At 43.3% G+C, this 24,989-nt stretch overlaps 1 protein-coding gene across 2 annotated transcripts; it reads right to left on the reverse strand.

Annotated features, from left to right (window-relative positions):
• Positions 1–270: 270 nt before the first annotated feature.
• On the reverse strand, positions 271–24,989 carry LOC308261167 (survival motor neuron protein; the record flags this gene model as incomplete). Of its 2 annotated transcripts, none has more annotated exons than XM_080692898.1 (8): positions 271–318; positions 1,717–1,827; positions 8,099–8,185; positions 14,174–14,326; positions 16,145–16,345; positions 20,359–20,478; positions 21,064–21,135; positions 24,826–24,989. In XM_080692898.1, the coding sequence occupies 8 exons, from the start codon at positions 24,898–24,900 to the stop codon at positions 271–273; spliced, it is 867 nt and encodes a 288-aa protein (XP_080549024.1). The 2 variants fall into 2 exon arrangements, with proteins under 2 accessions (XP_080549024.1, XP_080549023.1); XM_080692897.1 differs by having other exon boundaries at positions 14,174–14,320; positions 24,826–24,900.

Consider the following 24,989-nt stretch of genomic DNA (forward strand, 5'->3'; position numbering starts at 1 on the left):
TTTTTGGGTAAAGGTATGTTTGTTTCACACGAGCAGCCAAGCAAATATTTAATGAGATAACACTTCTGACACCAAGATAATTCAAGTGGGCATATAGATCAACTTTTATCTAATACTTTTGCCCCAAAAATGTCTTTAATATGGTTTTACATTAACATTTCAACTTTTTAACATTTGGATTTCTTTAATGTTCAAAAATATATGTTCTCCACAAATAAAAAAGTTATACAAAAGTAGGAATCATCTTTATAATATTGGTAGACTTACTCCTTAATTGAAATGTGAAGACCTCCCTTCTTTTTGATTTTGTCTGAAACCCTGTATGGAAAAGCAAAATAAAGTCAAAGAAGGTTGAGAGATAGGATCACAAGTTCTAGGTTAGCCTCAGCAACCTAAGCAAGACTCCCAGGATTTTAACAAGACCATTTCTTTTTTTTCTTTTTTTTTTTTTTGCGCCAGGGATTGAACCCAGGGGCATTATACCTCCGAACTACACCCCCAGCCTGATTTTTTCTTCCTAATTTGGAAACGTCTAGCTTAATGAGACTACTTAAAAAATAAAAAGGGTTGGGGGGGCCGGGCATGGTGGCGTAAGCGTAATCTCAATACTTGGGAGATTGAGACAGGAGGATTGCACAGTTTCAAAGCCAGCCTCAGCTACTTACTGGGGCTCTCAGCAACTTAGTGAGACCCCGTTCACAAAATATAAAATCGGTCTGGGGACTGTAGCCTGGAGGTAGAAAGACCCTAGGTTCCATCACCAGTAAGTGCCGCGCGCGCGCGCGCACACACACACACACACACACACACACACACACACACACACACACACACGGCTGGGGATAGCCAGCAGGCTTCTCAGTGGCTTACAGGATTACAAATCTATAATCCCAGTACTTAAAGTTGAGACAAGCCAGGTGTGGTGGCCCACAATTGTGATCTCCACGTTTGGGAGGCGGAGACAGGAGGATCGCACAGGTTCAAAGCCAGCCTCAGCTACTTAGTGAGGCTCTCAGCAACTTAGTGAGACCCTGTTTCCAAATAAAATATAGAAAAATAGGTGTGGGAGTATAGCCTGGAGGTAGAAAACTTCTGGGTTCCACTTCCAGTACCACCAAAAAAAAAAAAAAAAAAAAAAGTTGAGACAAGGGAATCACAGGTTAGAGACCAGCCTCAACAATTTAGCAAGACTCTCAGCACCCAAGCAAGACCCTATTTCAAAACAAAAAATTAAACAAAAAAGGGGGGAAGGAGGCTAGGGGTGTAGTTCAGAGTTTGAATTATTGTTCTTTTTTTTTTTTTTTTTTGAACCTATGTGCATTTTGTCACCAGGCCACACCCCACAGCCTTACTTTTTTATTCTTCATTTTGAAACAAGGTCTAACTAAGTTGTGGAAGACCTCACTAAATAGCTGAGGCTGGCAGCGAACCTGCAATTCTCCTGTCTCATCCTTCCAAGTACTGGGATTACAAGCATGTGCCATCATTTCACCACATCTGAATCATGAAAGATTTTTTTTAAATGATCTACAGTTACACTCAACAGGGGTTGCAATGCTAGAGTAACTTTAGCCTTAAACTAACAGCTGCATTTTTTAAACTTTAAGGTAGTTTTCAGCTCTTAGGATCTATGCAACAAGCCATATTTTACTCACAGAAGGAAATATCATTTAAGTACATGGAAATTAACAAGAAAACTGCTCAGCTGTTACGTACCATGTAATAGCCAGTATGATAGCCACTCATGTACCAGGAGATCAACATGCTCCCCAAAGCATCAGCATCATCCAGAGAATCTGGACATATGGGAGGTGGTGGGGGAATTACCTAGAAATGCAAACAGATACGTTTTATCTTTTTTTATTTTTTTGGTACTGGGGATGGAAGCCAGGGGCGTTCTACCTCTGAGCCATATTCCCAGAATTATTATAATTATTCATTATTTTATTTTTTGAGGTACTGGGGATGGAACCCAGGGGCATTCTACCTCCAAGCTATACCCCCAGCCCTATTTTAAAACTTTTTTTTTTGGTACTGGGGGGGAGGAACCTAGGGGCTTTCTACCTCTGGGCTATACCCCCAGCCCTATTTCATAATTTATTTGGAAACAGGGTCTCACTAAGTTGCTGAGAGCCTCACTAAGTAGCTGAGGCTGACTTTGAACCTGTGCGATCCTCCTAAATCAGCTTCCCAAGTGCTGGGATTACAAGTATGCACCACTACGCCCATCTTATCCTTTATTTTTTAAACAGGATCTCACTGAGTTGCAAAGGGCCTAAGTAGCTGAGGCTGTCTACGAACTGTGATCCTCCTGTCTCAGCTTCCTAAATGCTGGAATTATAAGCATGCACCACCACCCTGACATATTTTTTATTTGGAAACAGTAACTTGCTGAGAGCCTCCTTGAGTTGCTGAATCTGTGATCCTCCTGTTCCTACCTCTCAAATACTGGGATTACAGGCATGTGCCACTATATGCCCAGCACTGATACATTTTAAATCCAGCAAACAAAAATGTGAAGTCGAAAGCCGGGCGTGGTGGCGCAGGCTTGTAATCCCCGCACTTGGGAGGCGGAGACAGGAGGATTGCGCAGGTTCGTAGCCAGCCACGCTGGTTTAAGAGACCCTATTTCAAAAATATAAAATAGGTCTGGGAGAGTAGCCCGGAGGTAGAAGAGCTTCCAGGAACCCCAGTACCACAAAAAAAAAAAAAAAAAAAAAAAAAAAAAATTCGGGAGATACATTTTACAGAGAGAATGCTAAATACCATTTGTTTATTTTTTTAGTTTTTTGAAGATTTAAAGAAGTTTATTAGAAAGATAGAAATACAGAGGATAGATACAGCTCCATACCAGACTGGCATGGAGTGGTGACTCGAATGAATACACCCTACCATTTATTTCCCTACATCTCATGACATCTCCCATTTAATTTTTTTCTAAGTTAACATTAGGAGAACGCTAACCAGTAACGACAAAAGATCAAGATTAATTAAATTCATTAAGTATCAACAGTAAGGCCGGGCCTGGTGGCACACACTTGTAATCCCAGCATTCAGGAGACAGGAGGATTGTGGTTCGCGGACAGCCTCAGCTACTTTGTGAGGTCCTCCGCAACTTAGTAAGACCCTGTTTCAAAATAAAGAATAAAAAATAGGGCAAGGGGTATAGGTCAATGCCCCTGGATTCCATCCTGAGACTCACAAAAATAAAACAACATTTTTTAAAATAAAAAGACTAAAAAATAGGACTGGGGGAGAAGCTTGGAGTAGAATGCCCCTGGCATCCATCCCCAAGGGGGGAAAAAATAAAAAGAAAGAAACCAACAGTAAGCTGGGCATGGTGGTACAAGCTTGTAATCCTAGAATTTGGGAGGCTGAGACAGGAGGATCACAGTTCGCAGGCAGCCTCAGCTACTACTTATTGAGGCCCTTTGCAACTCAGTGAGACCCTGTTTCAAAATAAAGAATTAAAAATAGTTCTGGGGGTGTTACTCAGAGGTAGACTCCCCCTGGGTTCCATCCCCAGCACCAAAGGGGGGAGAAAAAATGCCGGACGCTTGTAATCCCAGCATTTGGGAGGCTGAGAATGGCGGCTCACGGACAGCCTCAGCTACTTGGTGAGGCCCTTTGCAACTCAGTGAGACCTTGTTTCAAAATAAAGACATTTAAATATGATTAGACTATTGTTCTGTTCAAGTATGACGGTATGACTAAAAGACCAGGCATAAATACAATACTTTGTTTTTCCTCAAAATGCATGGAAGTCCACACACATGCACCTATATGCAACCAGTGCCTACTTCAATAGCCACTTTAAGTAAAAGTCTTGGCTAGAACATTTGCCCTACTTCTACTCCAACAAAATTTAGCAGAAAGTAGTTTGTATCTTTGTTAATACCTAAAAATCACCATTACAAATCCAATTTACTACTTGGGAGGCCTAGGTGGGAAGATCATAGGTTCAAAGCCAGTCTCAAAAATTTAGCAACAGGCGTCCGTCATGGTGGCGCACACTTGCAATCCCAGCATTTGGGAGGCTGAAACTGGAGGATCGCAGTTCACAGACAGCCTTAGCTACTTAGTGAGGCCCTCCACAACTTAGTGAGACCCTGTTTCAAAATAAAGAATAAAAATATAGGGCAGGGGATGTAGCTTGGAGGTTAAATGCCTCTGGGTTCCATCCCCAGACACGCAAAAATAAATAAATAAATAAATACCAAAAACAAACAAAAAAATAGGCCTTGGGGGTGTAGCTCAGCGTAGAAAGCCCCTGGATTCAATTCCCAGTACAAAAACACAGAAACAAACACCCAGTTTTCATGGTCAGAAGCTAACATCCAAGTATATCTGGAAGAATAAAACATTAATCCCTTCTATACAGTATGATTAAGTCAGTGTCTGTCTTGTCTGTCTCTGTTTCTCAGTACTGGGAATTGAATTCAGGGGCATTTTAGGTCCGAGATACATTTCCAGCACTTTTTTTTATTTGAAAAGGATCTCAACTGGGTTTGGTGACACATACTTGTAATCCCAGTACTTGGGGGGTTGAAATAGGAGGATTGCAGGTTCAAGGACAGACTTAGCAAATAATGAGACTCTCATCAACCTAGTTAGACCCTGTTTCAAAATAAAAATAAAAAACAGGAAGGGCAGCCAGGAGTGGTGGCGGATGCTTGTAATCCCAGCAACTGGGAGGCTGAGAAAGGAGGATAGCAGTTCACAGGCTGCCTCAGCTACCTAGTGAGGCCCTCTGCAACTCAGTGAGACCTTGCTTCAAAATAATAATAAGGCTGGGGGTATAGCTCAAATGCCCCTGGGTTCCACCCCCAGTATTGGAAAAAAAAAAAAAAAAGAAAGAAAGAAAGAAAGAAAGAAAGAAAGAAAGAAAGAAAGAAAGAAAAGGAAAAAAAAGAAAGAAAGCTGGGCATGGTGAGGCCCTCTGCAACTTTTTTTCTCTCTAGTACTGGGGATGGAACCCAGGGGCATTCTACTTCTGAGCTGCACCCCCAACCCTATATTAGTCTTTTTATTTTTAAAACAGGATCTCACTGAGTTGCGAAGGGCCTTGCTAAGTAGCTGAGGCTGTTCACAAACAGCAATCCTCCGGTCACTGGGATTACAAGTGTGCGCCACCACGCCCGGCCTCTGCAACTTAATGAGACCCTATTTCAAAATAAAGAATAAAAAACAGGGCTGGGGCTGTAGCTAGGAGGCAAAATATACCTGGGCTCAATCGCCAGTACTACACAAAAAAATAAATAAAAAAGAAACAGGATCTCATTAAAGTGCTGAGGCTGGGGGGACTTTCCCGCTCGGGATCCCCTCCCCTTTTGGGGAGCTGTTCTCTCTCTCGCAGGTCGTGTTGGCTCTGAGAGAAGGCAGAGTGCATCTGAGGGCACGTGGCTCGGGCGACTCTCGAGTAGTGACCTGAAGGCCTCTGCTGGACATCATGGCTGACCAGGCCCCTAGGGGTGACCTGCACCTCTTTTCTGACAGATCGCGTGGACTCTGGGAGAAAGTAGTTTGCAACTGACGGGCACTTGGCTCAGGCGACACTCAGGTAGTGACCCTGAAGGCAGCTACTGGACCCCGGAGTTCCGACCACCCCTTTGGGGTGTTCGGCCACTTTTCTCTATTCCCTTCTGGCAGATTGCATGGACGCTGGAAGAAAGCAGCCTGTACCTGAAGGCAATTCGGCTTGGGCTACTCTCAAGTATTGTCCTGAAGGCAGCTGCTGGACCCAGAGTTCCAGCCCCTTTGGGGGTGTTCAGCCACTCTCCCCCCATTCCCTGCTGCTTCCAATAAACCTTTTACTCCCCTTCCTGAGGTCTGCGGGTGTCATTCTTCGCTCACTGTAGACAAGAACTCGCCAGGTTTTCTCTCAAGAAACCCCCGTTTCATTTTGGAGGTCCCACCGAGACATCATCTACGGAAGGGTGAGTAACTGCGTGAATCTCTCGGTTTCCTAGTGTTTTTCTGTCCGCTCAAAATTTCAGTAATATTCCATCTGAGCGGAGATTAACTAGTTGTGCCTTTACTCGATCCTAGGGAAGATGCCTTGTAGTTTTGGAAGGAAATGTAGCTCACAGATAACATCAGAAATCCCTCTCCAAAGAAACAGACAAAGGGAAAGATCTGTAACTTAAAATGTGCTCTAACATCGGGCTTACTTTAGAAGGAACAAAGCTTGAAGCTGAGGATGCAAAATGTAGCAGACTCTCGCCAGGATTCCCTCCAGAGCCCTCTCCTCATCTAACAAAGGTTCCGGGTTTATTCAGCTAGGGCAGAACCAGGCTTATTCAGCTAAAACTTTTCTTGGGGATTTAGGGCCCACAGACAGGCACTAGGGGTACATGCATAGCGGCATGTGCTGACAGTTATCAGGGTGCTGGGCACAGCTTGCTGACATCCTGCCATTAGTCCTGGGCGTCTAATGGTGGCGACGGATGCCAGTTCCAGCCTCGCCGGTATAGCAAGGATGAGTCTGGTAGGCCCAGGCATACTCATTTATGGCCATGCATGAAACGATATGTGAGCCCAGAGGACGCTCTGGGAAGGTTGCGATGGTGGGAGAAATTATGGGACGCGTTATTTTTTCCCCTTTCTTTCCGATGGGAAATCGCCCATCTCCAAAGCTCACCAGCACCCCAAATAGATTGCGTACGGAACAACTGGGGATCCTTATCCCCAGACACTGAAGAAGAAGCGTTTGGCCTTCTCCAGCCGTGCCTGGCCTCTATCAGGTGGGAGATGGTAGAAGCTGCCCCCCTCCCCCGAGGAACGTACAAATTATGATACCATCTTAGATGCCTTTTGTGGGCGAAAGGCTAAATGGGCTGAACTGCCTCATGTACGACTATTTCTGGCTTTAAGGGAAGATTAACAGCGTGTAAATACACTGGTTGGAACAACTCAAACGCCAGTAATACCCCCAGAAACTCCAGAAAAGGAGAAAAATATACCCAATGTTCCTTCAGCACCTTACTCAGGGTCCCTACATCAGAGAAGGCCTGTACCCCGTCGTACTGGATGCTCAGGGCGCGCACAGGCATCCTTTACCCCCTCCAAGCTGTACCTGCTGGGAATAAACTTGGAGGAACTATTCGGGTACAGGTCCCCTTTTTGCCTTCAAGATATGAGACAAATTAAGGCTGATCTAGGAGAATTTTCAGGTGGTCCAGATAAAATATATTGGGAAGTTTCAGAAACTTAATCAGACCTTTGATCTTTCCTGGAGGGATGTGAGATTAATAATGGATCAAACTCTCACAACTAGTGAGAGGAGGGCAATTTTATGGGAAGATCTGAACTGGCTCTACCCCGCCTCTCCTCTGTCCTCTGTCCTCCCAGACTGGTAAAGGGGGACCTGTTTACATGGTAGCCCCTGGATCATGACTTAACTAATAAAAACTCATGGGGAAAAAAAAAAAAAGAAAAGTGCTGAGGCTGACCTCAAATCTGTGATCCTTTTGTCTCAGCCTCCCAAGTACTAGGATTACAAATGTGTAACACCATGCCCAGTCCTTTCTTTCTTTTTTTGTATGTGGTGCTGTGGATGGAATCTAGGGCCTCATGCATTCTGGGTAAGAGCTCTAACACAGAACTACACCCCCAATCCTAATTAAGTCCTTTGTAACACAAGCTATATCCCTATAGAACAGACACCAATTTCTGCAAGGAAAATCAGAGGGATATATAGCTCGGAGTTAGGGCTCTAAGAGCACTGTGTATTGGTACACAGAAAAGCATCCAAAATATAAAAACTAAGATTTAGTTCAAATTTTTACCCATTAGAATTTTGACCTGGGATGGTCTAAAATGACTTTTTTTTTTTTTTTTGCGGGTCTGAGGATGGAACCCAGGGGCATTCAACCTCCGAGCTACAGCCCCTGCCCTATTTTTTATTCTTTATTTTGAAACCAGGTCTCACTGAGTTGCAGAGGGCCTCACTAAGTAGCTGAGGCTGTCCATGAACCGCGATCCTCCAGTCTCAGCCTCCCAAATGCTGGGATCACAAGCGTGCGCCACCACGCCCGGCTTATATTCTGCTAAAACTATACACAAAAGCAAAGCATAATCTGAATTGTTATGTACTTACTGGTGGTCCGGAAGGAAATGGAGGCAGCCAACATGATAGCAAATGGGGCGGTGGAGGTGGTGGCGGGCCACTGAATTTTAGACCTTGCTATAAAGAATATTTAAAAGGAAAATTAGTTTACTAAGATCAATGAAAAGAAGAAAAATATATAAACAAAATAAAAAAAGATTCAGTGGAGCTGGGCACGTGGTACATGATTATTAGTAATCCCAGTACTTGAGAGGCTAACACAAGAGAATTGCAGGTTCAAGGACAGCCTCAGCAAGTAGTGACACTTGCACAAAACCAGCAAGACCTTGTTTCAAAAAAAATAAGGCTGGGGGTATAGCCTGGAGGTAGAACGTCCCTGGGATTAATTCCCAGTGCCACAAAAAACAAAACAGAAAGACTCAACAGAATTTCATGTACCAAATCCTAAAGTAAAATTGATTCAGGTCAAATGACAACCTCTAGAATCTTCTCATGTCCTTCCTCTCATTTTTTTTTTTTTTTGCATGTAAAATGTGTTTTATTATTCCTTAAAAGGCACATCTTTTATCAGTCTGAAATTACTCTCACCAGGTCAAAATGGCTTCAGCTAGCAATACTTCATAAACTCCAAAGAGAAAAAAAGCTTTGATTTTGAAGAAAAAAATCCAGTTCTAAGAAAAATTAACATTAGTCTATAATTTAAAACCAACAAGGGCTACTGTTTCATATTCCTTTATACACCCTTCTTCACACACAAAACCAGGAATGTTAATTCTTTTTATTTATTTATTTATTTAGCTATACTGCGGATGGAACCCAGGGACATACTACCTCTGAGCTACACCCTCAGCCCTATTTTTTAGTTGTTTTATTTTTTGAAACAGGGTCTCACTGAGTTGCAAAGGGCCTAAGGCTGTCCAAGAACAGTGATCCTCCGGTCTCAACCTCAATGCTGGGATTATAAGAGTGCGCCACCATGCCTGGCAGAAATGTTCTTTTTTTTTTTTTTGCGGGTCTGGGGATGGAACCCAGAGGCATTTGACCTCTGAGCTACACCCTCTGCCCTATTTTTTATTCTTTATTTTGAAACAGGGTCTCACTAACTTACAGAGGGCCTCACTAAATAGCTGAGGCTGTCCGTGAACTGTGATCCTCCAGTCTCAGCCTCTGGAATGCTGGGATTACAAGCGTGCGCCACCATGCCCAGCTAGGAATGTTAATTCTTAACTCAGGCCTGATACTGAAGGAAACCATGAGCACTTACACACACACACACACACACACACACACACACACACACACCCTCTTCTCCCTGTCCCCAACAAATGTCAAATGGATGGAAAAGGCCCCCCCCCCCCAGCACTGGGGATGAAACCCAGGGGGCCCAGGGGGATTCTACCTTTGAGCTACACTCCAAGCCCTATTTTTAATTCGGGGTGTGTGTGTGTGTGTGTGTGTGTGTGTGTGTGTGTGTGTTTATGAGGGTGAAACCCAGGGACTTTTTCTACCTCCAGACCTATTTTTTATACTTTATTTGGAAACAGGGTCTCACTAAGTTGCTGAGAGTCTCAATAAGTAGCTGAGGCTGGTTTCAAACCTGTGCGATCCTCCTGCCTCAGCCTTCCAAGCAATGGGATTACAAGAGTGCACCACCACGCCTGGCTTATTCTTTTTTTTTTTTTTTTTTTTTTTGTGGTACTGGGGTTCCTGGAAGCCCTTCTACCTCTGGGCTACACTCCCAGACCTATTTTTACATTTTTATTTGGAAACAGAGTCTCCTAAGCCAGCGCGCATGGCTGGCTTCGAACCTGCGCGATCCTCCTGTCTCTGCCTCCCAAGCGCGGGGATTACAAGCGTGCACCACCACGCCCGGCTCTTATTCCTTATTTTGAAACAGGGTCTCACTGAGACCCTGCAAAGGGCCTCACTAAATAGTAGCTGAGGCTGTCCTCGAACTGTGATCCTCTCATCTCAAATGCTGGGATTATAAGAGTGAGCCACCACAACCCACCTTAGAAAATGTTTCTGAAGGTACTGATTCAAACCATTGGAGTCAATTCTATTTCAACTTAGAGGAAATGTTTTTTTTTTTTTAGTACTGGGGATAGAACCCAGGTACATTCTACCTCCGAACTACATCCCCAGCCCCATCTTTTATTCTTTATTTTGAAGCAGGGTTTCACTGAGTTGTAAAGGGCCTCACTTCATAGCTGAGACTGGCTGTGAACCGAATCCTCCAGTCTCAGCCTCCCAAATTCTGGGATTACAAGTGTGTGCTACCACACCCAGCTGATGGAATGTTATTTTGACGCTGAGTCTGTTAAAGAAATCTATTGTTGAGACCCGAGGATCAGGATTGCGGTTCACTGACAGCCTCAGCTTTTTAGTGAGGCCCTCCATAACTTAAGAGAGACCTGTTTCAAAATAAAGAATTAAATTAGGGCAGGGAGCCGGGCGTGGTGGCGCACACTTGTAATCCCCACGCTTGGGAGGCTGAGACAGGAGGATTGCGCAGGTTCGAAGCCAGCCTCAGCTACTTAGTGAGGCTCTCAGCAACTTAGTGAGACCCTGTCTCCAAATAAAGTATAAAATAGGTCTGGGAGTATAGCCCGGAGGTAGAAAGCCTCTGGGTTCCACCCCTAGTACCACCAAAAAAAAAAAAAAAGTCTAGTGTCATGTTCAGAAATAATAAATTTTGAGCCAGGCATGGTGGTTCATACTTGTAATCCCAGAATTTGGGAGAAAGGAGGATCGTGGTTCGTGGACAGCTTCCACCACTTAGTGAGGCCCTTTGCAACTCAGTGAAACCCTGATTCAAAATAAAGAATAAACCAAAGCCAGGCGTTGTGGCGCATGCTTGTAATCCCAGCATTTGGGAGGCTGAGACCAGAGGATCGGGGTTTGCGGACAGCCTCAGCTACTTAGTGAGGCTCTCCGCAACTCAGTGAGACCCTGTTTCAAAATAAAGAATAAAAAATTAGGCAGGGTGTGTAGTTTGGAGGTCAAATGCCTCTGAGTTCCATCTCCAGACCCGCAAAAAATAAACACAAACAAACAAAAAAACCAGGTGTTGTGGCGTACAATTGTAATCTCAGCGCTTGGGAGGCTGAGACAGGAGGATGGCACAGCTTTAAAGCCAGCCTCAGCTACTTAGTGAGGCTCTCAGCAACTTAGTGAGACCCTGTTTCCAAATAAAGTATAAAACAGAGCCGGGCGTGGTGTTGCATGCTTGTAATCCCCATGCTTGGATTACAAGCGCTTGGGAGGCTGAAAGAGGATCATGCAGGTTCAAAGTCAGCCAGCTTAAGAGACCCTGTTTCCAAATAAAATATAAAATAGGTCTGGGAGTGTACCCCGGAGACAGAAGGCCCCTGGGTTCCATCCCTAGTACCACACACACACAAAAAATAAATAAAATAAAATAGGTATGGGAGTATAGCCTGGAGGTAGAAAAGCCCCTGTGTTCTATACCCCCAGATCCACCAAAATAAAAAAATAAATAAATAAAAATAAAAAATAGGGCTGGGGTGGGGTAACTCAGAGGTAGAATGGCCCTGGGTTTCACCCCAAGTACCACACACACACACACACACAAAAAAAAAAAAAAAAAAAAAGAAGATAGTACCATCATTATTTACTTTAAAATTCCAGAAACAATATTAAATAATATGATTTTATTTTGTTTTCTGGGATAAAGAAGCTTTCCCTACAAATTTGCATTTATTTAAAAATCAAAACAACTCATCAACAGGAAATCGTTCACACAGCAAGCCAACATTTGATGTATCATCAGTGTGAGACGGGCCCCAGTCCATTCCTACGGAGGCCCCAGTCCATTCCTACCGGCCCAGCTGATGCTAACAAAATGGGAAGCCTAAGGCTCTGCACAGCAATTTCAGCAAAACAAGATGACTCTAAGCCCTAGCAGCAAGGCTCTATTATGTAAGGCTTGGGTGAAAAAAGGGCACAAGCCTCTGACGGCTCCCGTCCTCTACTTGCCTTCTCAACACAGCCTGTCATAACTGCGGTACAAAAATTCCCATTTCCTTTCTATGGAAACATTTAGGAAGTAAAAATAAAAGTAAGGAAGACTTGTAAATAGCTAATAAATCAGAGACGGTGTCTACAGCAAGGTATTTCACTCAACAAATTATATCATCCTCCCACTTTTATGAATTATATTGTACAATCTTTTTATGGAAACCCTGTCAGTCATATATGCTAACTTAGAGTGTACAGTATGAAAACTAGCAAACCTCTCACCTACCAAAAATCAATCCCAAGACCAAGGAAGCATAACATATATAGCAAAAGGCTTTGATATTTTAGCTTTACTATTTTATATATTTTAGAATCCCTCAATTGAAAATATAAAAAAGCTATCACAGGCCTTGGTATGGTGGCTCAAGCTTGTAACCCCAATACTTGGGAAGCTGAGACGGAAGGATTTTAGGTTCAAGAACGGCTTTAGCAAATACTGAGACTTTCATTAGCCTAGTGAGACCCTGTTTCATATTAAAAATTTCAAAACAGAAATAAAATTGCAGCTCAGAGGTAAGATGCCCCTGGGTTCAATCCCCAATGCTGCAAAAGAAAGAGGCTTTAATAAGCCACACCTGACTGCTAAACATTATCTGAATCCCATACTCTGCAAGGAAGAAATGAAAATTACACACACACACACACACACACACACACACACACACACACACACACTCTAGACAGGGACATACCCTTAGGTTCCATGATATATTCTAGCCTATAACAAAAATCTTTTTCATTTAAAATGATTTGTGAAGCCAGGCGTGGTGGCGCACGCTTGTAATCCCAGCATTTGGGAAGCTGAGCCCGGAGGATCACAGTTTGCAGACAGCCTCAGCTACTTAGTGAGGCCCTCTGTAACTTAGTGAGACCCTGTTTAAAAATAAAGGTCAGAGGTTGAATGCCCTGGGTTTCATCCAGACCAACACACACAAGAACAATTAATTAATTAATTTAATTAAATAAGCCAGGCGTGGTGGCGCATGCTTGGAATCCCAGCATTTGGGAGGCTGAGACAGGAGGATCACTGTTCGAGGACAGACTCAGCTACTACTTAGTGAGGCCCCTTGCAACTCAGTAAAACTGTTTCAAAATAAAAAATGAAAAATAGGGCTGGGGGTATAGCTCCAAGGTAGAATGCCCCTGGGTTCCATCCCCAGTACCACTAAAAAAGAAAAAGAATAATAAAATTAAAAATAAATAAATAAAATAAAATGATTTGTGCTGGGCATGGTGGTGCATGCTTGTAATCCCAACATTTGGGAGGTTGAGATAGAGGATCTTAGTTTAAAAACAGCCTCAGCTATGTAGTGAGGCCCTTTGCAACTCAGTGAAACCCTTTTTCAAAATAAAGAATAAAAAATAGGACTGGGGGCGTAGCTCGGAGCTAGAATGTCTGAGTTCTATCTCCAGTACTGCATAATAATAATAATAATAATAATAATAATAATAATAATAATAATAATGATGATGAAAACATAAATAAAAATAAAAAATAATAAAATAAAATAACATAATAAAATAACATCTCAGCATTTGGGAGGCTGAGACAGGAGGACTGCGGTTTGTGGACAGCCTCAACTACTTAGTGAGGCCCTTTGCGACTCAGTGAGACCCTGTTTCAAAATAAAGAATAAAAATAAGGGCTGAGGGTGTAGCTCGGAGGTTGAATGCCCCTGGGTTCCATCCCCAGTACCACACACACACACAAAAAAAAACCCAACAACAAAAAAACAAACCTGTGCTCTTTTTCCTACATATCTCATATGGGTGACATGGGGACTCCAGCACCTCCTCTAACTCATGACAGAGTATTATTTTACTTTCTAACATGGTAAGTCGGTTAAACTATTACTCTAATGCCAATTATCCTACAGAAGGAGTTCAGTTACTCTCAGCACAAGCCATCTTGTATCAGTTTCTTATTTCCTGTTCAAAGAATTTTCACAGCATACTGAGAAAGTTATAAAAGTTTCAAGGAAAAGCAACAAACCACCTACTGGAGGGGTTAAATGCCCCAACATTAGTTACTTTCTGGAAACCTTTTCTGGATAAGAGATTTACCTTTCCTGGTCCAAATCCTGACCCTGGCATTGGAGGTGGTGGAGGGAGAAAAGAGTTCCATGGAGTAGCTTTTGACCTGATGTTATTTGGTTTATTTCCAGGAGATTTGGAATTCTCACTTTCATCTGTTGAAACTTGACTTTCATTTTCATTCTTCAAAAAGAAAGCACATACATGTTTTTGTTATAAAGATATCATTAAGAAAAATTAAATACTAGCTACAGTGGCACCCACCTGTGGTCCCAGCTAGTGAGGCTGCAGTGGGAAGATCACTTGAGTTGGGAGTTTAAAACCAGCCTGGGGAACAGACTGAGATCATGTCTCAAAAAAATGAATGAACCTGGGTGTGGTGGCACATGCCTGTCATCCTAATACTTGGGAGGTTAAGACAGGAGGATCACAGGTTTGAGGCAAGCCTCAGCAAGCAGTGAGACTCTCATCAACCTAGCGAGACCCTGTTTCAAAATAAAAATAAAATAGGGGTGGAGATGTAGCTGGGAGGTAGAATACCCCTGGGTTCAATCCCCAATATCATGAAAAAAAAATAAATAAAGAGAAACTATAAAAACTGTAATGCCTGGCCGGGAGTGGTTGCACATGCTTGTAATCCCAGTATTTAGGAGGCTGAGACCAAAGGATCGCATTTTGCGGACAGCCTCAACTATTCAGTGAGGCCCTCTCCTCTGCAACTGAGTGAGACCCTGTTTCAAAATAAAGAATAAAAAATAGGGCAGGGGGTGTAGCTCAAAGGTAGAATGCCCCTGGGTTCCATCCTCTGACCGGCAAAACAAAAAACAAAAAACAAAAACAATAAAACTGTAATGCCTCAAAAGATCAAACGGACAACTTGGTATATACTATTCAATTTCTCTCTCTTGGGAATTTAATTTTTTCCCCTAAGATGGGTCATACCTGGGCATGGTAGCACACATGTGTAATCAATCCCAATACTTAAAAATTAAGATAGGCTGGACATAGTGACGCACGCTTGTAATCCCAGCATTTGGGAGGCTGAGATAGGAGGATTGTGTAGGTTTGAAGCCAGCCTCAGGTACTTAGTGAAGCTCTTAGCAACTTAGTGAGACCCTGTTTCCAAATAAAGTATAAAACGGGTCTGGGAGTACAGCCCAGAGGTAGAAAGCCCCTGGGTTCCACCCTCAGGGCCACAAAACACACACACACACACACACACACACACACACACACACACACACGAGAATCACAGGTTCAAAGATAGCCTCAGCAACTTGGCAAGACCCTCTGCAGCTTAGCCCCTGTTTCAAAATAAAAAACTAAAATAGGGCGGGAGATGTAGCTTGGAGGTAGAGTGCACCTGGGTTCAATCTCCAGTATGACCAAAAATTAAAAAAAAAAAGAAAAGAAAGAAATAAGGTCGCCAGGCGTGGTGGCGCACGCTTGTAATCCCCGTGCTTGGGAGGCTGAGACAGGAGGATCGCACAGGTTCGAAGCCAGCCTCAGCTACTTAGTGAGGCTCTCAGCAACTTAGTGAGACCCTGTTACCAAATAAAATATAAAAAAGGTCTGGGAGTATAGCCCGGAGGTAGAAAGCCTCTGGGTTCCGCCCCCAGTATCACCAAAAAAAAAAAAAAAAAAAAAAAAAGAGAGAGAGAAAAAAAAAAAAAAAGAAAGAGATATGGTCTTGCTTGGGCAGAGTGGCAGATACCTGTAAACTTAGTACTTGGGAGATGAGACAGGAGGATCAAAGGTTCAAAGCTAGTTTCAACTACCTAGTGAGACCCTGGGGACATAGCTCAGAGTCTAAGCCTGTGAGTTAATTTAATCACCAGTCACCAGTACCAAAAAAAATAAAAAAGCATTCTTCTATGTTGCGCAGGTAAGATTTGAATCTGGACTCAAGTAACTGCCACCTCCACCTCATGAGTAGCTCAGACTAGAGGGACATACACCACCACACTGGGTGTAGTTAGAACTGGAATTTTTGTATCTTACCTCCTGAGCATCCTGTTGTGTATTATTAGCTACTTCACAGTTTGGGGAAAGCAGATCAGACAGATTTTGCTCCTCTCTATTTCCATATCCAGTGTAAACCACAACACAGGTTTCTCTCTTAAAATCAACAGAAGCGATGGTAGCTGGGTAAACGCAGCCATCTTCTGACCAAATAGCAGAACATTTGTCACCAACTTTCCACTACAAAAGAAATCAAAGATATACACACACACAAATTATTTCTTTCTTTCTTTCTTTCTTTCTGTTTTTTTTTTCTGAAGTACTGGGGATTAAACCCAGGGGATTCTACGTGAGCCACACCCCCAGCTATATTTTTTTATTTTTGAAACAAGGTCTTGCTAAATTGTGGAAGGCCTCAAGTAGCTGAGGCTAGCTGCGAAGCTGCAATCCTCCTATTTCAGCCTCCCAACTACTGAGATTACAAACTTACACCAACATGCCTGGCTCCCATTATTTCTTTTAAAGAGAGTCGGGCGTGGCTGAGACAGGAGGATCTCAGGTTCGAAGCCAGCCTCAGCTACTTAGTGAGGCTCTCAGCAATGTAGTGAGACCCTGTTTCCAAATAAAATATAAAATAGGTCTGGGAGTATAGCCTGGAGGTAGAAGGCCTCTGGGTTCCATCCCTAGAACCACCAAGAAAAGAAAAAAATAGAGCAAACTATAATCATATTTGGAGGGGTATCAAGGGTAGAGTAAGCAGTATCCAATTCACTAATTTGGAAGGCAAAATGATATAACACTACCTAAATCTTAATTTTTTTGTTTTTTGGTGGTACTGGGGGTAGAATTCAGAGGCTTTCTACCCCGGGCTATACTCCCAGACCTTTTTTATACTTTATTTGGAAACAGGGTCTCACTAAGTTGCTGAAAGCCTCACTAAGAAGCTGAGGCTGGCTTTGAATCTGTGCGATCCTCCTGTCTCAGCCTCCCAAGCGCGGGGATTACAGACGTGCGCCACCACGCCCGGCCCTAAATCTGAATTTAAACTCTCACATTTATATAATCATGGACAAGATTCTTCATCACACTGCGTCTTCTTTTCTCTCCCTGTTAAGTGGATGTAAGATAATCTACCTCCCTTTTTGCTGTGACAAAAGAAGGAAAAATATATAAAGTGTCCAATAAGCCAAGTACGATGGTGCACACTTGTAATCCCAGTAGGAGGCTGAGAAAAGAGGATCACAAGTTCACTGCCAACTTAGTGAGGCTCTCCACAACTTAGTGAGACCCTGTTTCAAAATAAAGAATAATGCCAGGCATGGTGGCACACACTTGTAATCCCAGCATTTGGGAGGCTGACACAGGAGGCTTGCAGTTTGTAGACAGCCTCAGCTACTTAGTGAGGCCCTCCTATATTAGTGAGACCCTGTTTCAAAATCAAGAATAGAGCCGGGCGTGGTGGCACACGCTTGTAATCCCCGTGCTTGGGAGGCTGAGACAGGAGGATCACGCAGGTTCAAAGCCAGCCTCAGCTACTTAGTGAGGCTCTCAGCAACTTAGTGAGACCCTGTTTCCTAGGTTCCATCCCCAGACACGTGCAAAAAAAAAGAATAAAAAATAGGGCTGAGATCCAGGCATGGTAGCACATGCTTGAAATCCTGGCATTTGGGATAATGAGACAGGATTGTGGTTCAAGGCCAGCCTCAGCTACTTAGTGAGGCCCTTTGCAACTCAGCAAGACTCTGTTTCAAAATAAAGAATAAACTATAGGGCTGGGGTGTAGCTCGGAGGTAAGAATGCCCCTGTGCTCCATCCCCAGTACCACACACACACACACATATACACCAAAAAAAAAAAAAAAAAAAAAAAAAAGGGCTGGGTGTGTAGCTTGGAGGTAGAATGGCCCTGGGCTCAATCTCTAGTATCAATCAATCAATAAAGTGTCCAACACCCTGGCCTGTCACAGAGCTATGTTAACTCTCTTCTTAGTTGGTAATCATGAATCTAAAGCCAAGTAAGGAGGTATCTAAATATTTAGCTTCCAAGTCTACTGTTTTTCAACTAACTAAATTACTCTACCCAGAATTTTTGATTACCTGGAATTAATAATTTTAGGTTTTTTTGTTGTTTCTTTTTTTTAAATTTTTTCAGTACTGGAAATGGAACTCAGGGGCATTCTAACTCCGAGCTACACCCCCAGCCCTATTTTTTTGTGTGTGTGGTACTTAGGGGTAGAACCCATATGCTTTCTATCTCTTGAGCTATAGTCCCAGACCTATTTTATATTTTGTTTTTTTGTTGTTGTTGTTTTTTCTTTGTGGTACTGGGGGTGAATCCCAAAGGCTTTCTACCTCCGGGCTATACTCCCAGACCTTTTTTATATTTTATTTGGAAACAGGGTCTCACTAAGTTGCTGAAAGCTTCACTAAGTAGCTGAAAGCCTTACTAAGTAGCTGAAAGCCTCACTAAGTAGCTGAGGCTGGCTTCAAACCCGTGCGATCCTCCTGTCTCAGCCTCCCAAGCGCGGGGATTACAAGTGTGTGCCACCATGCCTGGCTTTATATTTTATTTGGAAATAGGGTCTCACTAAGTTGCTGAAAGCCTCACTAAGTAGCTGAGGCTGGCTTCGAACCTGCATGATCCTCCTCACCCTACGAAGCACAGGGATTACAAGCGTGCACCACCATGCCCGGCTCTATTTTTTATTCTTTATTTTGAAACAGGATCTCACTAAGTTGCAGAGGGCTTCACAAGTTGCTAAGGCTGGCCACGAACCTGCAATATTCCTGTGTTAGTCTCCTAAATACTGGGATATAAGCATGTGCCACAACTCCTGGCTAAGATTTTTAAAGACAAAAACAAAGACATCAGCTGGGCGTGGTGGTGCAGGTAATCCCAGCATTTAGGAGGCGGAGACAGGAGGATGTGGTTCAAGCACAGCCTCAGCTTAGTGAGGCCCTCCACAACTTAGTGAGACCTGTTTCAAAATAAAGAATAAACAATTAGGCAGGGGATGTAGCTCAGAGGTCAAACTCCCATGGATTCTACCTCCAGATGCACAAAACAAAACAAAAAACAAAGACATCTATTTCTCAGCTTTAGAAGTAAAACACTGTTTTGCATGGTGATACAGACCTGCAATCACAGTACTTGGGAGGTGGGAACAGGAGGACTGCAGATTGGTGGCCAGCCTCAACTACTTAACTAAGCCTCCCTGCAACTTAGTAAGACCCTATTTCAAAATAAAGAATATGAAATATAGGGCTGTGGGTATAGCTTAGAGATAGAATGCACCTGGATTCAATCCCACATAGCTTCACTCCAAAAAACAGATGGCCCTGGGTTCCAAAAAAATAAAGCATTGCTGATTCAGTCCAGGCCCTCACTCTTCTCAAATTAACATTATCTTCCTACCACCATCTTATCCATCAAGCAAACACTGTCATGATCTTAGAATTTTTCAGTCCTACCTAATATTTCTTTTTCTTAATTTTTTTATTTATTGGGACACTGTAATCATACATTGTCATGAGGCCTACTATTTCTTATATTCTTCCAATTGATATGTACGAGCCAGGCATGGCGGCGCACACTTGTAATCCCAGCATTTAGGAGGCTGAGACCTGAGGATCGTGGTTCGCGGCCAGCCTCAGCTGCTTAGTGAGGCCCTCTGCAACTCAAGTGAGACCCGGTTTCAAAATAAAGAAAAATAGGGCAGGGAGTGTAGCTTGGAGGTTGAATGCCCCTGGGTTCCACCCCCAGACCCAAAAAAACCCAAAAACCAAAAAAAGACATGTATGGTCAGGACATAAAATGTTTCCGGGTCTGGGGAGTGAACCCAGGGGCATTCTACCTCTGAGTTCTGCCCTTTGCCCAAATTTTTTATTCTTTATTTTGAAACAGGGTCTCACTGAGCTGCAGAGGCCTCACTAAGCAGCTGAGGCTGTCCGCGAACCGAGATCCTCCGGTCTCAGCCTCCCGAATGCTGGGATTACAAGTGTGCGCCACCACGCCCGGCTCAGCCTCAGTTTCTTAGTGAGGCTCTCTGCAACTTAGTGAGACTCTGTTTCACAATAAAGACTAAAAAATAGGGTTGGGGTGTAGCTTGGAGATAGAATGCCCCTAGGTTCGATCCCTGGTACCACAAAAGCAAAACAAAAACCCACTTTTCTAATCATTTAAGTTAGATACTTGGCACTATTTATAAAGGACAGTGAGAAGAAATCTGTTAAATCTCAATGTTTTGAAATAACCTGTTTCAAGGAAGTTGTGGTATTCTTCTTTTGGCTTTTATTCTTCTTAACAGGTTTTCTTCTAGGCGTGCCCTTTGGCTTCTCTGCAGTTTCACAAATGTCACCATTCTTTAGAGCATGCTATGAAATCAGGAATAGAAATGTACATGTTACAGAGTGACACATTAAAAAAGGATAATAAGATATTATTGCTAAATAACAATGAAAATAATAATAACTAATAAGAATAATGTATACAAAATTCCCTAGGTTCAATCCTCAATACCCAAAATAAATAATTAATAAGACTGAAAATAAATAATAAAACTGCCTCTTCAAAAGGGATGACATGTAGATAAGCTCCCAACTTCAAAAGGAAAATATCACCTGATTTAGTGTGTGTGTGTGTGTGTGTGTGTGTTACTGAGGATTGAACCCAGGGGCATTCTAACTCTAAGCTATGCCCCCAGACCTATTTTATTTTTATTTGGAAACAGGGTCTTATTAGGTAGATGAAAGTCTCGCTACTTGCTGAGCCTATCTTCCAGTCTGTGATCCTCTATCTCAACCTCCTAAGTACTAGGAGTACAAGAATGTACCATTATGCCTGGTTCACCTGACTTAACTAACTCATACTAAATAATACATACTCAACATTTCACTCTAATTATTATTTTTTCCAAATAAATGAAGAAATAAGGAAAAGAGTTAGCAAACATTTCATACCTTAAAGGAAGCCACAGCTTTATCATAAGCCTTTATCAATGCTGTATCATCCCAAATGTCAGAATCATCACTCTGAAAATGAAAAGCATAAGCATAAAAAAATTAATCAAATCAGGCTGGGCATGGCTGCACATGCTTGTAATCCCAGCATTTGGGAGGATGAGAGAGGAGGATTCAGATTCACAGCCAGCCTCAGCTACTTGGTGAGGCCCTTTACAACTCAGTGAGACCCTGTTTCAAAATAAAGAATAAAAAATAGGGCCGGGGGTGTAGCTCAGAGGTAGAATTCCCCAGTAACGGGGAAAAAAAATTTCAAGTCAGGCATGGTAGCACATGTTTGTAATCCCAGTTCTTGGGAGGCTGAGACAAGAGGATCACAGGCTCAAGGACATCCTCAGCAAGTAGTGAGACTCATCAATTTAGTAAGACCCTCTTTCAAAATAAAAAACAGGGATGGAGGTGTAGCTCAGAGGTAGAATGCACCTGGGTTCAATCCTCAGTACTGCAAAAATTATTAATAGCTGGGCGTGGTGGCGCGTGCTTGTAATACCAGTACTTGGGAGGCTGAGATAGGAGGATTGCACAGGTTCGAAGCCAGCCTCAGCTACTACTTAGAGAGGCTCTCAGCAACTTAGTGAGACCCTGTTTCAAAATAAAAAAATATAAAATAAGTTGGAGGTGTAGTCCAGAAGTGGAGGCCCCTGGGTTCCACTCCCAGGACCACTAATAATAATTTAAAAATAAAAATAATTATTCATGTTCAGATAGGTTTCATAAAAATTGTATGTTCAGGCCAGCATGGTGGTGCACAATTCTAATCATAGTATTTGGGAGGTTCAGAGAGGAGGTCTCAGGACAGCCTCAGTAAGGAATAATACTCTCATCAACTGTGGGAGACCCTGTTTCAAAATAAAAATACAAAATAGGGCTGGGGGTAAAACTCAAGAGGCAGAATGCCCCTGAGTTCAATCCTTAGTACTACCCCCAAAAAAGGTTATGTTCAGCCAGGCATGGTAGCACAGGCCTGTAAGTCCCAATACTTGAAAGGCTGAGACAGGAAGATCACAGGTTGTTTTTATTGTTGTTGTTGCAGGTCTGGGGATGGAACCCAGGGGTATTTGACCTCCAAGCTACATCCCCTACCCTATTTATTTTATTTTATTTTTATTTTTTATTTTTTGGTGGTACTGGGGTTCCTGAAAGCTCTTCTAACTCCGGGCTACACTCCCAGACCTATTTTTACTTTTTTTTTTTTTATTTGGAAACAGGGTCTCTTAAGCCAGCATGCACTGCAAGTGCGGCTGGCTTCGAAGCTGCGCGATCCTCCTGTCTCCGCCTCCCAAGCGCGAGGATTACAAGCATGCGCCACCACGCCCACCTTATTTAGCTTATTTTTTATTTTGAAACAGGGTCTCACTAAGTTGCGGAGGACCTCACTAAGTAGCTGAGACTGTCCGCGAACCACGATCCTCCGGTCTCAGCCTCCCAAATGCTGGGATTACAAGCGTGCACCACCACGCCTGTGCGCCACCACGCCCAACAAGACCACAGGTTTAAAAACAGCCTAACTGCCGGGCATGGTGGCGCACACTTGTAATCCCCACACTTGGGAGGCTGAGACAGGAGGATCGTGCAGGTTCGAAGCCAGCCTCAGCTACTTAGTGAGGCTCTTAGCAACTTAGTGAGACCCTGTCTCCAAATAAAATATAAAAAATAGGTCTGGGAGTAGATCCCGGAGGTAGAAAAGCCCCTGGGTTCCACCCCTAGTACCACAATAAATAAATAAATAAATAAATAAATAAATAAATAAATAAAAACAGTCTCACTGCCAGGTTGCCAGGTGTGGTGGCGCACGCTTGTAATCCCAGCTCTTTGGAAGCTGAGACAGGAGGATCGCACAGGTTTGAAGCCAGCCTCAGCAACTTAGTGAGATCCTGTTTCCAAATAAAGTATAAAATAGGTCTAGAAGTATAGCCCGGAGGTAGAAAAGCCTCCGGTTCCACCCCCAGTTACACACACACACACACACACACACACACACACACCCAGCCTCACCAACCTTTTGAGACTGAGCAACTTACAGAGACCTTGTTAAAAAAAAAAAAAGGCTGAAAGTATATTTCAGAGGTAGAATGCCCCTTGCCCCTGGCTTCGATCTCCAGTACAACACACACACACCCACAAGATGTTTGACAGTTCAAAGCCATCCCAGTCCAAGACATAACCAAGAATATATGAAGAACTCTTAAACTTCAACAAAGAGAAAACAATCCAATATAAAAAATGGCAAATGGTTGGACATGGTAATCCTAGTACTTGGAAGGCTGAGACAGGAGGATGACAGGTTCACTGCCAACCTCAGTTACTTAATGAGGCCCTCTGCAACTTAGACTCTGTTTCAAAATAAAAATAAAAAACAGGGCTAGGGGTGTAGCTCAGAGGTAGAAAACTCCTTAGTTCAGTACCCAGTACTGCAAAAATAAATAAAAAACAATAAATAAATAAATATTAAAACAGCAAATGACTTGAACTGATCTTTCACCAAGGAAGATATATGGACAGCAAATAAGCACATAAAACGAAGATCAACATCATTAAGTCATTAGGGAAATACTAATTACAACCACAAGACGCCAATACACAACTATTACATCTAAAAATAAAAAGGCTGACCATACCACATGTTTGCAGGGATGTGGAACAAATGGAAGTTTCATATACTGCTGGATGGAATACAAAACAGTTCATCCACTTTGAGGAATTTGTCACTTCCTAGATACTTAAAATAATCTATGCCTTGACCAAGTATGTACACAAGGAAAATAAAAACATTTGTTCCTAAAAATATTATACACTAATATTCTATTCACAGAACCAAATTACAGCATCAAGCTAGGGGAAAAAATTAATGGACTAAATATGACATACACAAGCAGTGAGATACTACTCAACAATAAAAGGGGATGAAGCAGGTGTGGTGTCCCAGTACTTGTGAGGCTGAGATAGAAGGATTGTAGGCTTGAGGCCAGCCTCACTAATTTATTAATTTTTTGGCGGGTGTGGGGAGGGAACCCAGGAGCATTCGATCTCCAAGCTACACCCCCTGCCCTGTTTTTTATTCTCTAGGCTATTCTCTCTAAAACTTCCTTTATCGAACCCTCTGCAAAACGTGGACCTTCTTATTACAAAGTATATCCAGAGTCAGGCGTGGTGGCGCACGCTTGTAATCAATCACAGCACTTTGGAGACTGAGAAAGGAGGATCGCGCAGGTTTGAAGCCAGCCTCAGCTACTTAGTGAGGCTCTCAACAACTTAGGCCCTGTTTCCAAATAAAAGTACAAAATAGTTCTGGGAGTATAGCCCGGAGGTAGAAAGGCCCCTGGATTCCACCCCCAGTACAACACACACACACACACACACACACACACACACACACACACACACACACAATCCAAAACCCAAATGCTTCAGTCTACACCCACTGCTAACACCTCGACGAGTCTGGATCATTTCAATGGACTTCTCTGGCCCTGCCCCCAGGAAAAGTCCAGGGTGAGAGGGGTGGTCAGGGCGAGCCTCCGCCAGGCCTCTGGTCTAAGGGATCGGGCCTCGAGCCCCTTGCTGCAGGAGGAAGGAGACTGCGGATGAGTCCGCAGGGAGGGGAGTGGGAAAGCGTGGAAACACCCCAGCTTCAGCCGGCGAGAGCGAACAAGTGAGTCCTGGCCGCGGCCAGCTGGGTCGGAGCTCAGGGCGTGACCTCACCTGGCCTGTGCCACGCCGGAAAAGAACCGTGTCTTCCTGCTCCGACTCCGGGACGCTGCCGCTGCCCATCGCCATGGCGAGCCCTCCGCGGGAGGCACAGCGTGGGCTGCGCAGTGACGACTTCCGCCACCAGGGGCTGCTGGGACCGGAAGTTCACGGTGACC

Source organism: Muscardinus avellanarius (genome assembly GCF_963383645.1).
Source record: "Muscardinus avellanarius genome assembly, chromosome: 1".
In the NCBI taxonomy this organism is placed as follows: domain Eukaryota; kingdom Metazoa; phylum Chordata; class Mammalia; order Rodentia; family Gliridae; genus Muscardinus; species Muscardinus avellanarius.